General features: G+C 41.4%; 1 protein-coding gene across 47 annotated transcripts in view; it reads right to left on the minus strand.

Moving 5' to 3' along the window:
* ptprc (protein tyrosine phosphatase receptor type C) overlaps positions 1-18,786 on the minus strand; it is a 210,050-nt gene that overhangs the window by 89,074 nt on the left and 102,190 nt on the right. For 31 of the 47 annotated variants that reach the window (XM_068037643.1, XM_068037645.1, XM_068037642.1 and 28 more), the window contains exon 3: positions 3,145-3,216. The exons of 14 other annotated variants lie outside the window; for them this stretch is intronic. In XM_068037643.1, coding sequence (XP_067893744.1) covers positions 3,145-3,216 — 72 coding nt within the window. The remainder of the gene's footprint in view (positions 1-3,144; positions 3,217-18,786) is intronic. 2 more of the 47 variants (XM_068037658.1, XM_068037647.1) reach the window with 1 other exon arrangement.

Genomic DNA, 18,786 nt, shown 5'->3' on the forward strand with positions numbered 1-18,786 from the left:
CCATCCTACTTGTTATCGGGTGGTGAGGACTTTTCCATTCACTTTATAAATAGAGACCCAAACTGCATCAAAACAATGTGGATGTTGCAAAGGAAGATCAAGCCAATAAAAGTTCATCAAGGAAGACAAAGGGAAAAATATATTCAGTTTTCAAAAATCAGGAACAACTGGCATCTAGGTACATAGGAACATACGAATTAGGGGCAGGAGTAGGCCATTCGCCCCTTCAAGTCTGCTCCGCCATTTTATAAGATCATGGCTGATCTGATTGTGGCCTCAACTCTATTTTTCTGTCTTCCTGCTATAGCCTTTGACTCCACTGTTAATCAAGAATCTATATCAAGAGGGCAAACATTTTACCGTCCAAGGAAGGGGGTGACATTTTTTTTTATGAACATACTTGAACGTGCAGTGAGTGCAGGAGTCACTTTTGTTGGAGTAGTGCTCGAGTGTGTGAGTGATGAGTGATCGGCTGGAAGATCAAAACTGTGAATGTCAATGTCATAACCACAATTATTAAACGCTGTATCATCAGTCATTTACACAGTCTATAACATGAAGATGTGTTTCATACTGGTCACCTTCCTGAAAATAATAATACAAGAGACATTTGTCTAGACTATTTTTAAGAGAAGTGCAGATTTAGCTTTAGCCTGGACCCTCGTGCTTTACTCTATTAAAACCCCTCATAGTGTTGAACTTCTCTATTAAAGATCCCTTTATCCTTCTGTGCTCTAAGGAGACCAATCCCAGCTTCTCTAATCTCTCCACTTGTAGTACATGAATAATGTTGAAAATGAGTTTACACCAGAGAATTGAATGCCTTTTACAATACAGCAATCAGGCAGGATGTTCTTAAACGTTTAGAGCTGAAGATGAAAATTGGCCCTATGAAATGCTGTTGTAGTACCAGCACATATTCCCCACTTGTGATCTCCTATTTCCGTGCTGATCTGGAACTAAATATGACACTACATTATCTGTGTGGCTCAGTAGCATGCAACAGAATACATTGAATGACTGAGCCATCAGGGAAATTGCGGGTGCTTTTTTTCTAAGTCAACTTGCACAGATGAGGGAATGTCGTACTTAGGGATAATAATGACAATATGTGGTTAGTCGTGGAAATAAGTTCCTCTCTGGCTTTAATTATGACAGCAGCAACTTGCAGAAGAGTGCAAACATATGCACCATCTAGGCTGTTCTAAAAATCCAGCATAATGGGGAGAATAAACCTTTGCCTGAAACAGTGTGAAGTTGGTGGATAGACGCGCCATCTGCCCAAAGACTATATCATGAAGCCCAAATCATTTTCAGGTCTGGCTATATTTCAATGCTGCCAGAGAGCTAATGGCACCCCACTGGCCAATTGTGGGAGGGTGGGAAATCCAATGACATTCACGCATTGAGCCCGGCCAACAATTCAGCCTTGCAGAGGGTAGCCAATCCCAGAAGGGGTCAAACGTGGGCTGGCATCAGGACACAGCATTTGTGTGGAGCAAAGAAGAACATTCCTGCTCCTCCTGACCCCAAAAGACTTTTTCCCCTCAAAACATATTGGGCCACCAGGACCTCCCTTTAAGGATCAGATGTTAGGTCACACATTAGGTTCCTTTTACAAATGGTACACGTTCAACCCTTTTGTACCTGGAAATTGCAATTGGGGTCCTACAACCAGCATTAAGATTCCAATATGCATATCTAAGCTGCCTTCTGGACAGGTGTGCTGCTTGTCCGTTTACAAGCTTGCCTGCAAATTGCATTAGGTAGGCTTTGGTCATTACTGGAGCAGCCAAGGGCCCCTCTTGATTTTCAACTGCCAGCTACTTATTTCTCAGTTGACAGCTTCTGAAAATCATCCCCCATTCTCACTTGAATGTTTCAAAATAACAAGGATGGTGTAGAAGAAGATTCAAGTCCATAAACATCATTGATAAAGATTGATAAAGCTGTAGGTTTTAAAGGACTGCAGCACAGTCACTAGCAGCACAAAGCCTGCTTATTATTGTCAGAAGCAGCAGATAAATGGTCACTAGCTTAGTCAACTGCTCTGCAACAGAGCTGCATGGCAAAGTTAGCTTACCAAAGGTTTCTGGAGGTTGTTAGCTGCACCTTTATAGATTGTCCAACCTAAAGGGGCAAGGTAGCAACCTCTAATACCCCCATTCTCCAGTTATTTTTTTTTGCTGCTGGAAGTCTGTGTGCAGGCCACAGGAAATAATGCAGGAAACATTGCATTGAGACTCCTGCACATTTACATAAATTGCAACACTCCAGTCTGTTTCAGGTTGCAATATCCCATCCATGGTGCACTAATGGGGCAGAGACTGAGTGTAATGGGTCTCTAATTCATTTCTCCTCAGCCGTACACCCTATGAAGAGGCACATGCAAGTCACTGGACTGAAGAAAGCAACAGCCATTGTCATTGTTACATTGCAAGTGGGCTGTCTAGCAATGGCCCATTAAAATGTGCAGTTAAATAACAATGACAATGTTATAAATAGCTGCAGCTGATGAAGTTTGTTAAGAAAGTTTAGGGATAAAGTTTGTTCATAAAACTCAATTCAGCGAAAATCAGACAGAATTGATACATCGAGGGCCTTACGGTTGGAACCATTTTGATACCAAAACAAGAAGGTGAAGAATGTTTGTGGGGTTACTTGAACCTGCTGTGAATGATGTAGTCGCTGTTGTTGGAGCTCTGCTGGAGAGTGTGAGTGATGAGTGATTTGCTGGAAGACCAAAGAGTGAATAATGATGCATACCACAACTGAAAATATAAACATAATATCATCGATCATTTACACTGACTATAACATTAAGAGGTGTATTATAGCAGTGAATGTCTTGAAAGTAATAACATAACTGATGTTTCTCTAGACTAGTTTAAGGAAAGTATAAATTTAGCTTCATCCTGTTGGCGTTTTGTCCCAACACTTGTTGAAGCGTATAGGCTGTAGAGAATATTTTATTCACATTGTAAAGAGAGATCCAAACTACATCAAGACAATGGGGATGTTGCGAAAGAACATTCAGCTAATAAAAGTTCCTTAAGAAAAAGGGATAAATCTATTCAGTTTTCAAAATCAGGTATCAGGCGACAACCGTTTCAATATGAAAATGAGGAGTCTTTACAGACGTACTTGAACCTGCTGTGAGTGGAGTAGTCACTGCTGGTGAAGCCATGCCAGAGGGTGCGAGTGATGAGTGATCTGCTGGAAGAGGAAAACTCTCAGCACAATCCAAAACTATTCTGAATGTAACAAAAAAGTTGCCAGACTGCATCACAATGATGAACTTCATACCAGTAACTTTTCTAAACTAGTTCAAAGGAAGTGTAGATTTTATTGTGCATTGGGAAAATGGGCTACCTTCTCAGATTTGCTCCGAATTGAGCTGCTTTGAATTGCAATTTAAAAACAGAGTCTAGATCAATGTTATCGTCCAGGAAGGAGATAATCTTTCTGAGAGGTTTTGTCACAGTGACTTGGGCAACATAAGGAGTCCTGTTAGTTTTGTGAGTGGTAAAGTCATTTCAGTTATAATTTGAATTTCCAGTGGATATTTAATATTACATCAAAGTACATCGGATCTGCAGCGCAGCAACATTTGACCCAAGTGGTCTCTGCCATCGTTTATCCTTCACCCAAGCCCCTCCCTCTCTAAACAGCTCTTCCCGCCCTTCCCCCATTATCCCCGTTTTCCCTTCATCTACAGGATGCATCAAGTCTCCCCTTAAATGCATCAATGCTATCTACTCCACGTAACAGTGACTTCCACATTTCATCACTCCCTGTGAGAGAAATTCCTCCAAAATCATTTGTATAATCTGTTCATTCGACTGTAAACTAAACTATTCAATGTTACAGCAGCCATTAATTTAAGCTTCTGCTAAAAGATCCAGTAGCTACACGGAGAGTAAATCTACCCCTATTACAAGTGTCTGATCTGTAACAAGGCATTCAGCCCAGATTTTCCTCCCTTGGGATTCGTGCCTTGATAGTTCTTCGAATACACCAACATGTTCACTCTCCCATTCTTTTTTCCTAATGCCACTCCAATAAACACGGAGTACATTAGAAATTGCACTTTCATAAATACCACCAGATGGAAAGCCAAGCCGCAGCTCCCAATTACCACAAAAGCAAACATCACTCATCCCCCTTCCCCCTACCACTCCAGCACCCATGTGTGAAAGCTGGCTACTGTTGACACTGGTAACAGCAGTTTTGCAGTCACTGGAGATGCAGCTGTTTTCACAGGGGAAGCAGCTTAAACTAGGATATCAGCTGATTGTGATAAATATACATGAAGTTGGTACATGAGTGCAGGATACAAGAGACACTGACATGGACGCCATGCTGCAGTTGGTGATTGTTACAATCTGGTTTTCTGCTGTAGGATGAGATTAAAAGAACTGAAAATTTGGAACTAAAAATGCATTAAAAAAATCACCTATCCTTTTATACTCACACACCAAATACTGATCTTCAAATTATTCACCTTTTTAATCAGGATGAGCATCATCTGTTACTCAGCTTCAGTTTAATAACAGATGCATGAACAAGAAATGGGCAGTTTCATACACTAATATCCAAAGATAGTACTTGTTATAATGCAAGGGAACCAAGCCCCTTCAATTTTATAACTTTTTTTAAAGCAATGTGATGTGGTTAACAAAAATGTCACGCTTGATAAAGTTTGTTAAAAAAAAAAGAATTGGAAGTGTTCATTTTGTAAAGATTTGACACTTATGGTAAGACCAAAATGAGAAAGTGCAGTGTCTCTGTGGACAGTTTTGAAGTGTAGATTTAAACTGTATTGGTAATATGTGCCCTTTAACCCAAACACTATCAACCCACTTGTTTTGTGATGTGGGGAACCTTCCATTCCCACTATAATTTCAAACTAAATTGCTTTGAGACAGGACAAGCTGCTATTAAAATACTTTAAATGAATCTTGATGAACTTGGTCCAGCAACATGCTAGTATGTTCACTGCATATGAAATACATTCATATTTGAGCTAAAATCTTCCATATATAGTACTTATTTCAGTTTTTTTTTCAAGAGAATCAATAACACCCACACACATTAATTCTATCAGTAGCTGTATGCTATTGAAAATTCACTTCATTTTTTTCCCTTACAACTCTTCTGAAAACGGTGATAATTCATGGTGGAATATGGTTCCAAAGGGTCATGAGGCCCTCACCCAACTTTTTTTTTTAATGTGTTAGCCTGAGTGTGGTGAGTGTAGACAACATTGAGGCTGATCAGTCATTACACATCATTTACATGCATAGATTTACAACAGGGATGACAAGTGGGTATTTTGGATGATTATTTCTTCCCCTTTTTGTTGGCTGTTCCTCCAGCTCATCCATGACTGGCAGAGACTGGGCTGCATTGAGGGCGGTCTCAGTGACAACATTTTCCCTGGAGTACAGTTCTAGGTAGTGGTCCACTCAGCGGTCCATTTACTTGCGTTGGTCAGTGATCATGTCCCCTGATTTAGACTTGAGGGGGGGGAGATCTTCTTGATGGTTGGCCCAAAAGATCTCTTAATGCCATCATACATTCCTCTGATGTTTCCAGTGTCTGAGGCCAGCTGAATATGACTGCATAGGTGTTGCCAGTAGTCATTTGCACAGCTCTGGCTATTCTTTGCGCAGCGCTTCTGGCTACTTTCAGTGCCACAGATGTTAACTCGCTGGACGAACAGCCAACAAAATCTGAACTCAGTGATGCCATTGATTCTCTAGCCAGTGGAAAAGCCCCTGGAAAAGATGGCATTACCCCTGAAATAATCAAGAGTGCCAAGCCTGCTATACTCTCAGCTTTGCCTGGGATGAGGGAGCAGCACCACAGAACACGCGCGATGCCAATATCATCACCCTCTATAAGAACAAGGGTGACCACGGTGACTGCAACAACTACCGTGGAATCTCCCTGCTCAGCATAGTGGGGAAAGTCTTTGCTCGAGTCGTATTAAACAGACTCCAGAAGCTGGCTGACCTTGTCTACCCTGAGGCACAGTGCGGCTTTCGAGCAGAGAGATCCACCATTGACATGCTGTTCTCCCTTCGCCAGCTACAGGAGAAATGCCACGAACAACAGATGCCCCTCTATGTTGCTTTCATAGATCTCACCAAAGCCTTTGACCTCGTCAGCAGACGTGGTCTCTTCAGACTACTAGCAAAGATCGGATGTCCACCAAAGCTACTAAGTATCATCACCTCATTTAATGACAATATGAAAGGCACAATTCAGCATAGTGATGCCTCATCAGACCCCTTTCTGATCCTGAGTGGCATTAAACAGGGTTGTGTTCTCACACCTACACTGTTTGGGATCTTCTTCTCACTGCTGTTCTCACATGCGTTCAAGTCTTCAGAAGGAATTTTCCTCCACACAAGATCAGATGGCAGGTTGTTCAACCTTGCCCGTCTAAGAGCGAAGACCAAAGTAAGGAAAGTCCTCATCAGGGCACTCCTCTTTGCTGACGATGCTGCATTAACATCCCACACTGAAGAGTGTCTGCAGAGACTCATCGACAGGATTGCGGCTGTCTGCAACGAATTTGGCCTAACCATCAGCCTCAAGAAAACGAACATCATGGGACAGGATGTCAGAAATGCTCCAGCCATTAATATTGGCGACCATGCTCTGGAAGTGGTTCACCTACCTAGGCTCAACTATTACCAGTAACATGTCTCTCGATGCAGAAATCAACAAGCGCATGGGAAAGGCGTCCACTGCTATGTCCAGACTGGCCAAGAGGGTGTGGGAAAATGGCGCACTGACACGGAACACAAAAGTCCGAGTGTTTCAAGGCTGTGGCCTCAGTACCTTGCTCTACAGCAGTGAGGCCTGGACAACGCATGTCAGCCAAGAGCGACATTTCAACTCATTCCATCTTCGCTGCCTCCAGAGAATCCTTGGCATCAGGTGGCAGGACCGTATCTCCAATGCAGAAGTCCTCGAGGTGGCCAACATCCCCAGCATATACACCCTACTGAGCCAGCGGCGCTTGAGATGGCTTGGCCATGTGAGCTGCATGGAAGATGGCAGGATCCCCATGGACACATTGTACAGCGAGCTCGTCACTGGTATTAGACCCACCGGCCGTCCATGTCTCCGCTTTAAACGCCTCTGCAAACGCGACATGAAGTCCTGTGACATTGACCACAAGTCGTGGGAGTCAGTTGCCAGTGATCGCCAGAGCTGGCGGACAGCCATAAAGGCGGGGCTAAAGAGTGGCGAGTCGAAGAGACAGCAGTTGGTAGGAAAAAAGACAGAGGTGCAAGGGGGGAGCCAACTGTGTAGCAGCCCCGACAACCAATTTTATCTGCAGCGCCTATGGAAGAGTCTTTCACTCTAGAATTGGCCTTTATAGCCACTCCAGGCACTGCTCCACAAACCACTGATCACCTCTAGGTGCTTACCCATTGAATCTCGAGACAAGGAGGCCAAAGAAGAAGAGAAGATTTCTTCCCCTGTACCAGGTCAATTGTAGCTTCACTACGATGTCCTCAGCTGAGAACTCTCAGGACAGAAACTGAGCCTGGGGTCCACCTGTTCTGTGCAGCTCAGTATTACACTAAGCAAGAAAGCTTTGATTATTCTTTTCATTCAAAGCCACTGATAATGTCACATCCTGATGAGGGCAAGCCTTAAGACCACAGTAATAGCTGCTACATTTTGATTCATGTAGATAAAAGCTCTATCTGGCTTTAAAACTCTGGCAGCAATCATTGAGTCATCGTCATAGAACAGTAGAGCAGTATCCCACAACCAAAAAAAGGAATCAATTCCACACTCGTCTGGCAGAAGTGTCAGTAACCAGAGGACACAGATTTAAGCTGATTGGCAAATGATCTAACATTTCTTTACAGAGCAAGTTGTTTTGACCTGGGGTGCACTGCCTGAAAGGGCAGTGGAAACAGATGCAATAGTGACATTCAAAACAGAACTGGATAAATACTTGAAGGGAAAAAAAATTACTGGGGAGTGGGATTAATTGGATAGCTGTACCAAAGAGTTGGCACAGGCACGATGGGCCGAATGGTCTCCTTCTAGGCTGCATCATTCTATAATTCTATAATCTTCCACACTGTTAACCAGCTAATGTATTTGTTAACCCATTTCTCCCTTAAAAACAGGATAAAGTTAAACAATGTTGGTATTCATCAGATGAAAAGCTAGCTTACTGCTCCCACCATTTCAATAGCAAATATCGACTCCATCTTCCTGGGGATTGTTGCTGATATTAGTAACAAGAGATCATAGTAATGTCTTTCATGTTGATAATGCCTAAACTAAGGTCCTAGCTGTTCTTAACAAACATACGTGAGTCTGGTGCAGGTGTCACTGATGTTGAAGCTGTGCTGGAATTTGCGACTGGTACACAGATATAAGCATTTGCAATATTCTGCTTTGTCTTTATGGGAGGAAAACTGTTCATTTTGCAAAATCTGGGTGCTATTGGTTTTGGTAGAGGCATCGGATGGGTCAGAGAGAGCGATACCATCTTGTTGCTTGTTTCAGTTGGAAGTATGCTGTCTTTGTTAGACACGTGAACGTGCATGAAAGAATCACTGTTGGCGCAGTTGTGCTGGAGTTTGACGTATTGGAAGAAAGTTACGACGAGCTAGTACTATTGATTCATCTGTATTTTTTTTTTAAAGTAAAAAGATTGTCATAAAATTGCATTTCACCCAATAACCTTGTTGCTGACACTTTGCACACATCCAGAGCAGTTCAATCTGACTGTGTAATAGAGAGGTGGACTGTTCACTGCATGTAAACTTCCAATTTCATGGTCAAAGTGGGTTTTTGTAAAACTGCTTAAATATTTCCCTAATCTTGAAGGAAGAAAAAGCAATCCATACCATAATTTTCAGATGGCTAATCCGCCTGTTAAAAATGAGAATTGTTCCCTCAACATCAGAAACTAAATATTTTAAAATGTTCACCCGCAGCAAGATGTTGCAGCAGCCATTTTTGTGAGACTCTTGCTAAGATTTAAAAGAAATGGAGATTGAAGGACAAGAATATTCTCTGTGCTGGCATTTAAACGTGCTTTATTCAGATACTTGAATGTGCTCACTAGAATGAGATTTAAGATCATAAAAATGATTAATTCATGGCAGCAGTAAGGCCAGCTTCACACCAAAAGAAATAAGTGATATGAAATTTACTGGCATGTTGGAACTTCAGTTTATAATTCCCAAGGGTTTGTTGTTGCTCCCTACCACTTGTCCACGACAATTCAAAACCTGCCTCTGTGCTACTTTAGCACAAGGGAAAATTAAGGCCTTGTTCTATATTTTGGCAAGAGGAACAAAAACCATTATCCTAGTTTTTCCTTGTGAATGTTGACCATTATTAATTCCGGTAAAAACAGCCAACAAGAAACATAAACTGGAGGATGGCTGTTTTTTTTCCCACTATGCTTAAATCCATCTGATTCATGAAAACTGGGAGTAAGAGGCACTAGAAAATCTGTACAGAGTTTGAGGGGTATGTTCTGTTTGGTTGTGGGAACATTAAAATGAATGCGTGATAATCCATGACTCAAATGTGGATCAGACATCACCTGCCCAGTCCCATTAAAACAATAAGCTGCTGTACCTCATACAACTCACCTTTATACATTTCTAAGTTCTTCTTGTAACCCTGGACATACATGACAGCAGCATTATAATTACTGTTCCACCAGAAATACTGTAGTTCTGACACTGCAGTGCTGCACTACTATTTAGGCTTAAGGTGTTTTTTTTTAACCTGACTGGATCTTGGGGAAGGGTTGTTGGGACAGTGTGTGTGTGTGAGTCACTCCTACTGTCATATTACCCCCAAATTTAATCTACATGCTTCTGGTCAATGGACTGAAAGCAGCAGCTGGCAGTTGGGCACTCACCAATACTAAGGGAAGACTCAGTAGCACACAGCTAAGTTGCAGGTGAGGATTTTGGATGGGTCTTGTGGGTGGGGACTGGGGCAACAGAGGCCCAGAGTTTTGTTGTGGGGCCCGGAGGAGCACTCCTACAGATTTATTTACATTGGGGGACCTCCAGTGCCTAACAGAAGAGGTTTCATTGAACAGGACGGGTGGGTTATCAGGATCTTACAGATGTCACATGACACTGATTGGTATTTAGGAAATAAGGCAGCTGCCTGAGGGTGGTGCCAAAATGAAGCCACTCTATTTTTACCCCTTCACTCCACTCCCACTGAGTGGACAGTGAAATCCACCCTGCCACCATTCCTCCATACAATTCAAGCATTATATTAATCATATAACCAGAGATGATGAATGCTGCTCATTGTCTGAAAATTACATGGCTTTATATTTGTGGTGGTCAACATTCCTATGCTGTGCTGCCATTGAAAGTTGGAAATAATATTAACTGAGGACTGGAGTTTTCAGGAATTCAACTTCATTCCCGATTGAAGAGTGCACCGGTCATGCATTCCAGCATCAATACTGACCCACTGAAGCAATTTAACAGTGGTTCTACCTCATAAATTATCCTCACAATTATTACTGTTTTCTAACAGCTCTTAACTTATTCACAATGGGTCGTGGCAAGAGGGAGATAAACAGTGAGACTTTGGCCAGGATTTTACGTGACCCAGCGGGAAGGGGAAGGTAGGACTGGAAGTGGGTGGCACTGGTGCTCCCATTCCGATCCCCACTCTCGAGCAATCTTTTAATGGCCAGCAGGTGGGGTGGCCGACCATTCACCAGTCAGAGGCAGGGACTGAGGTGGCGGCCATGTTGTCAGCTGACACGGTTGGATGTGCTGGTGCCATCTTTGAAGGGTTGCCGGTACTGGAATGCTGCCTCAGACCATCCTGTCCAGCAGATTGTAACCACTTTTGCAGCAGCTTCAGAAGTCATCCAGCCAGAAGTGTGGACCTGCCATTGGGATAGGATGAAGAGATCACCGATACAGCCTTTTGCTGCTTCCCCATCCGAGGTGCCCCTGCAGGTGGCCAACTGATTGCTGCTGACTGGATCCATGTGCCTGCATCTCCCTCCTTCTCAGATTCTGCTCCTCGCTGGAATACCTTCCTCCTCAATGGACGATACACATGGCATTTGGGCACTGCCAGTCTGAATGGCCACTCTGCCAGTTGCTACCTCAGCACTGCCCTCAACACTGCCCTCCCCACCCCTCTCAGCCACTGCTCGATTGACCCCCATGCCAAGAGCTTGATGGCCCGATAGAGGCCGACCTCAGATCCTTAGCTTCTTAACTCACTATCCTTCATCCTAAACACTCTGGTAAAATGCCATTCAATTGGGTCTTCAACAATCTTAACAAGCACCCAATTGCCGGTTTCGAAAAAGTGGTGCTGTGCTCACTCGATTTGCCATCCACCACTGGTAAAATGCACACCTGACATGATGACATCGGAGATCCTCCCCGACGCCCCCCCTGCCCCCCACCCTCACCAAAGCCGTCCGCTTCAGAGCCATAAAATTCCAGCCATTGTTTTCAACAACAGGTGAGTATCACGGACCCTGGAGTAGCAGATAGTGAGCAAAAGTTCTAAAAGAACATTGGCTTGCAATATTATTTTTCTCTTCATTAGTTGATGGAAATAATCTGTGGAGGTCTAGATATGTGGAGGATGAATCTGAAGAATAACAATCTTTTTAACTTCATGGAACATAAGAGGTGGCTTCCTCACATTCAGACACATCATGAGTACACTATTCAAACATTCTGGAAACATTTAACTTAGGCCATAATATTAACTGAACAGTTTAAACATGCTCAACTTACCGGTAAATAAATTTTTTGTATTATGTGTAAGGAGCTGTTTTTGGTGTTGGTATAATTCCTAACATAAATAGCAAATTAACAAATAAGCTTTTATTCAATTGTAAATGTTAATCTGTTAACTGGCAAGAGACCTGTATCTCAAATACCTGAGGATCAGCAATGCTGTTATTAAAAACATAATGACATAGATTTTCAACTTGACATATAGACATAAAACAGTGTGACTATCCGTTACAGAAACCACATGATTTCCATTAACTGCACGTGAGGGGTAACCTGTGCTCGATTCAGGTTAAAATGTTGTCTTTGTGTATTTACTTGCATCGTGATTCTTAGGTTCTAACAACGTTGGTGAAGTGATTGCATCCGAAAGGAGATGAAAATAATTCAGTGAGCGGCGTCAAGTGTAAAAAGAAATATCTGGCAGCTACAGTCCTTCATAGCAATAGTGAGATGGTCAACTTTCTCAGTGCCGTGCATGGTGCCACACAAATGTAGGACTGAATTTTACTGGTGGTGGGAACGGATGCAGTGGGTGGGGGAGGGAGGGAGGGGGGGAGTTCGGTTAAATAGTGGGGAGCCACATCAGGACAGCTCCTCATCACCGTCCAACTGCCAGTAAGTGTGGGCTCAGAACAAACTTTTCACCCCAATGTCGGGATCCTGAAGCCCGTGGTAAAATTCAGCCCCTAGAGTTTAGGTTCACTTCTGCAATTCCCCACGAGGTTTCAATTGAAAGCATGGTCAAAATCAACAGAAAAGTAAATGTCATAAACTATAAACAAATCACTGGTATGATTTACGCAGCCCATTTATTTCAGGTTCTGTAGGACAAGACTAACATTGCAGAGTCACAGCTTGAAGGGAGATTTAGAGCAGATCTCATTAGAGTTGATAGTAATTAATTGCTTCCGCTAGTTGCGAGGTCAGTAACACTAAGTCACATATTTAAGATAAGCACAGAAAAATTATAAGGGGGATTTTAAAAATACAATTAAAGCAGAAAGTGGTTAGAATGTGGAATTCTCTGCTTTAAATAGTTTTGGAAGTCGAATTTGGAATATTACTTGTTCCTTTTGTGTGTGATCTATTGTAAAACTCACAGGAATACAAGTAATATTCAAAGAAAATGTGGGTTTTATTCTACTTTAACTGGAAAATATTTATATACAAATAAATAGTTACTGCACGAGCCACACCTAAACACGTATTACTCTGTTGGGCTCCACCCATAACTAACTTGTCACATGCGGCACCTTCCCTTACAGCTCTTAAGGTGGTCCACTCTTAAGGTCGTCCCAAAACAGAGTTTATAATTTATATATTGCAAGAAACAGATTAACATGAAAGGATATGTGGAGCAAATAGGATAGTGGAATTAGACTAAGTGGTTTTTGTGATCAACAACACCAGTATTAACTTGATGGGTTAAATGGCCAGTTTCTGTGCTATAACCTTCTATCACTACCCGCAGATTTTATATGATACATTTATTTCAATCTAATTTGCAGGCTTGCCTGTCATTTTTTAAAGCATTTTGCACCCGATATAGTTACCAGGTAAATTCCAAAGTTTTAGAATGGTGCTGCAATCAGCTTGACAGGCCCAATTTTCTAGCCTAAAACATCCTGCAATATTCTTTATGACCATTAGATTTTCACCTTCTAAACAATCATAAGAGATCAGGTTTTCTTAATGTCTGCCCACTTAGCCAACCAGATCACTTAACTGTAATTATATATCTTGTACAACAGTAAGGCCAAGTTAGACCATGATTCTAGTTTTGTTACAATTGAAAATTCAGATCTTTTTAAAACATCTGCTCACACATAGAATGTTCCTCAGTCATGGGAGAATGGAACAGTTCCTAGCAAAAGAAAATCCCCATTCTTAACTTTTAAAACTTTTTATTTCAGTTGAAGCCTAATGGAAATAAAATAAGAAGACGTAAAATGGTCTGCCAACTCACTCTCACCTGTTTTACACTGTCACACAAAGTCAAGATCTAACCCGCTTGTGTGAGACACTGGAGGTTAATGTAGAAGAGTACCTGTTACAGCTTGGCTGGTTGTGATGTTTGCAGTTGTTTGCCTGCTGCCTGCAGAATTATCTGTTTTACAGTATGATTAAGTGGGACCAGAGAATGGTACATTTTAAAAATCTTTTGCATATTTTCCAACCATGATCTTGCGATATTTACTTGTATGAAGTTAGCTACTGCTTTTTCCCAAACTGACAGATGTGGCTATTAAATATTGATGGCTATTTTATCTGTACAAGCAGTGAGGATGAGCATTTGAGGCTGTGCTCCATCACAATGTTACTGCCTTGTATTGGTCTCCCAGTTAGCATTCATTCTTCATGAAATACTACCGCAGTGAGTATTTATTATTAAAAAACCCATTACCAGTGCTTACTCTACATTTGCTGCTATCCTCGTCATCCTCCTTTGGATCCTCACCAAAACGTCAATATCTATCACCATGTGTTGGGACCAGAACTGAACATAATATTCCAAGTACTGCTATACCAATGCCTTATATAATCTAAATACAATGCTCTTTGTTTTGAACTCAAAGGTCTTACCATTACAACCCAAAAGCTTACTTGCTCTCCTGACAACAACTCATGTTCCTCAAGTATCTTTAAGAAGAGATCAGCAACTACCCCAAAATGTTTTTTTTTTGATGAGTGACATTATATCAATGTCTGAAATTCCTAGACCAAGGCATGTGACACTGTTTATCAATTACTTGTTGAAATAAATCTAGAATATATGTCGTTGCTGCTGAACCTTAAGTGCACAAAGTGGAGCTAAACCAATCTGAACAAGACATTCATAAGTTTGGATTGTTTCCAGTCATCCCTAAAGGCTTATGACAATGAATTGCAAAATCAACCACATCAGTTCAGATTACAAAGTGTGGGGCGGAGTGGTTAAATCAGGAATTATGTGCAACATAAATCCAACCCGCCATGAACACACCTACTTCCAGGTTAACCACAGGGAGTTTGGGGTTTCTAAGTAACCTGCTCTGGAGAGAAGGGTCAGTGGTTATATTAATTAAATGAGGCTCAGTTCCTCAGATTTTGCTAACCATTTGAGTTTAACATCTGTGGGCTGGCTTCCTAGAGCCGGGGTAATCTGTCAGCTAAAGGGAGGCGGGAGCTGCCAGATTCAATAGCTATGTGCACTTTAGAGCACTGCTTGTGGGTCAGAAGGAGCAGGAATGTTGCCCCGCACTCGCAAGCAAGCCTTCTGCCACTATCTTCTGACCCAGTCCCCCACTCCTGTGTTCTTCAGAGTGCCCACCCCCCGCATTCCTCCCGAGCAGTCCCTAGCTTTGGTCTTCTACCTCTGGCTTTCCCACCGGACAGCTGGCCAGCCTCTCAATCTGGATGGTTACCCGGTGGGAAATGTAAAAATATGCTGATGAGGATCTGCCATCAAATTTGACAGGGCCTATCCGTTCCCTGATTTCTGTGTTTCCCACATGCAGGGTACATTCCCCTGCTCCCTCTTCCTGTATCGGACCCACCCACCACCAGACATCACCCCTCCCCGCGCACCCCCACCTCCCATAAATAAATAAATATTGGGAACTCAGTTTTACCTCATATCAACCTTTTTTTTCCAATTTCTGGTATTTAACTTAAATTAACTAACACTTATCTCTAGAACTAATCAAAAATTACTTCTGATTTTGTGAACTTCAAAGAAACACTGGCTTATATATTTGACAGTTGGCTATGGATTGTTGGAAAGCTAAGAAGATTACTGTTAAAACTGTCACAGAACCTACTGAAAACATTGTGGCTTCTTCTGCCTCCTTGTGGGCTTTGGTCACTGGTACATCGCTGATAGTTGAGCAATGGTAGTAGCAATCAGTAGTTAAAGATATCCGGACATCCCACTGATATAATTACTGCTTTGTACAGACAGTAATTCACAGATACAAACCCTCCCTGTCCACAGTTAAGGGTGTAGTATTAAGCCCACTAGAATTCAGCTATCCTACAGCTGGGATTTCTTCCATTTCAGAATATGTTACAGTTAAAGTCTGCTTCTTGTACACGCTTGTCCCTTATCAAAATAGTCAAATTTCTAGTCTAATTTTTCGGGAAAGATGCTCTACATTGAACTGATCCAGATCACCCCAATGTTTGTGGAACACAAACCTCGTTACTTAACATAACTAATCTATCAGAGATCTGTACTTTGTAGAAAAGAAATACGCTTTGCACAAATAGTGCTGGAAAAATGTTGCTTATGCATATAAATTCATAAAAAAACTAATTAGGAGGATGTTAACATCCCCTTGGATGGCGAACACATTCTCTCGCTGTTAAGAATTGATCATTATTAATTCAATACAGGACAGGCAAGAAGGGCATTTAGAGTTGAATCTTTGACCTGATATACAGATCAGCGCAGGAACTGACCTTGTTAAATAAAAGTGTAGAACGTATCACTCTCCGTAATAAAAGTGGACTCCTGAAGGGTCAAGATCCACTGCCAGTTCTCAACAGTCAGTAGAAAGGTGTAGCTCAACTTAGTGAAGATTAAAACAAATTCTATAATGTGGGAAAATGTGAAATTGTCCATTTTGGCAGGAAGAATAAACAAGAAGCATATTATCTAGATGGTGAGAGATTGCAGAGCTCTGAGATGCAGAGGGATCTGGGTGTCCTAGTGCATGAATCACAAAAGGTTAGTATGCAATTTCAGCAAGTAATTTAGAAAGCTAATAGAATGTTATCATTTATTGCGAGGGGAATTGAATACAAAAGTAGGAAGATTATGTTTCAGCTATACAGGACATGGTGAGACCATATTTGGAGTACTGAGTACAGTACTGGTCTCTTTATATAAAGAAGGATGTAAATGTGTTGGAAGCAGTTCAGAGAAGGTTTACTTGACTAATACCTGGAATGGGCGGGTTGTTTTATGAGGAAAGATTGGACAGGCTAGGCTTGTATCCGCTGGAGTTTAGAAGAGTAAGAGGTGACTTGATTGAAACATAAGATTCTGAGGGGTCTTGACAGGGATATTTCCCCTTGTGGGAGAATGTAGAACTACGGGTCACTGTTTAAAAATAAGGAGTCGCCCATTTAAGACAGATGAGGAGAAATTATTTGTCTCAGAGGGTCGTGAGTCTTTGGAATTTTCTTCCTCAAAAGGCGGTGGAAGCAGAGTCTTTGAATATTTTTAAGGCAGAGGTAGATAGATTCTTGATAAGCAAGGAGGTGAAAAGTTATCAGAGCTAGGCAGGAATGTGGATTTGAGGTTACAATCAGATCAGCCGTAACTTTGTTGAATGGCAGAGACTTGAGGGGCCAAGCAGCCTACTCCTGCTCCTAATTCGTACGTTCGTATAACAATGCACATCATTATGCAACAATGGGGTAAATGTTAACAGTTAATCAGAATGACATCTCTTAGTTAAGCATTGCAGAATTACCTAATGCTGTTTTTCAAAAATAGGTATCATTTTGGTCAAAATCCAAGCAGTTTTGTTTAGCAACCCATCAGGTTAAATCTAGAATAGAATATTATACTTGCCCCTTGCATGGGTGTCCCTGTTTCTAATTTGCTTGTGCACTCAATCCTGTCAGCAGTTCTTTTGTTAACCCAAATAGAAAGTCTGTTGGGATACGCAGCTGACAGTCATTCATGGTCAAAATAATTAAGCAAAATTAATTTGATATTTAATTAGTTAATAAATATAAATATGATTCTGCCCTACTAACACTAATAGTGTACTAACAGCTACTGTAAGCTACTGACAAGTGGAGCAGTTCATCTTTCCACATAGTGACCAGCTACAAACTTAATCTGATAAGCAATTCTGTCTCAATTTGGAGACCCAAAATTAATTAAGTCATTCTGTGGTTCATCAATCAAAAAGGTCTCATTTGAGGTCCATAAAATACACATCTTCCAATTATGAGACTTTCAAGATAGCTCTAAATCATATCAAAAGAGAGAAGTAAAATATAACAGACTGTATGGAAAAGCTTTTTGGTTTAATTTAAACATATTTTTCACTTTTCTAGCCCACTGTTAACTGGTAATTTTGAGCTAAGAGCTTTTCCTCAACACAGTATCATTCATATACACATGAAATAAAGAAATCCTGGTAACTGCTGCAAAGACAAACTCTGCCAATTTTTTCCCTTCCTATCAGGTGAAGCCCATCTTGCTGCTCAATTACGACTTTATTTTATTTGTTAGTGAATTTGTTCTCATCAACACGACAAATACCAGTTCTAGAAAATTATTTCTTTTCAGTTTTTGCAGCCAATGTCAGCATCAAGTATTCAGAGGTCAGATGCAGGCTAAAGCTCCCTTTGCAATGTCTTCAAATTACACCTGAACTCTAATCTTCGATGAACGCTATTTGCCGCACCAGTGTCTCATTACAATTTCTCCCATTGGTCATGCTTACAGTTTATATGTTCAAGCCACAGTCAATTTAGTAACCATTTGTTTCCTGCTTTTGGGTAAAGAGAGGGATCACACTATGTGGGGCTCATTCAGGCACCTTTACCACTAACTAAATGCAAATAACAGATTGCTGTGTTCACAGTGTAATACTAAACATATTCCTGCATAGTGCCACATCACTAATAGTAACTTAGCATGAAAAAAATCAGAAAATGCTGCAATAATGCTGCAAAGAAGAAATGAACTGCACAACCCCTAAAGGTTACTGTGCAGTAATATCCACATATCACAAAGGCGGAACCAACTAAAAACCTAAATAAGGAAACCAAGTTTCACATAATGTGACATGGCATTGATAGTGAATGAGGCCTACTGTCATCGGAAGATGACTGACATATGAGCCACTCTCATTCATTTCTCTCCCCCAATCTCGGAACACACAACAACTTGTATTTATAGACTACCTTTTATGTCCCAAGGTGTTTCACAGAAGCGCAATCAGGCACAAACTGACACAGAGCCAAAGCAGACATTAGG

The sequence above is a fragment of the Heterodontus francisci genome, chromosome 8 (assembly GCF_036365525.1).
Source record: "Heterodontus francisci isolate sHetFra1 chromosome 8, sHetFra1.hap1, whole genome shotgun sequence".
NCBI lineage: Eukaryota > Metazoa > Chordata > Chondrichthyes > Heterodontiformes > Heterodontidae > Heterodontus > Heterodontus francisci.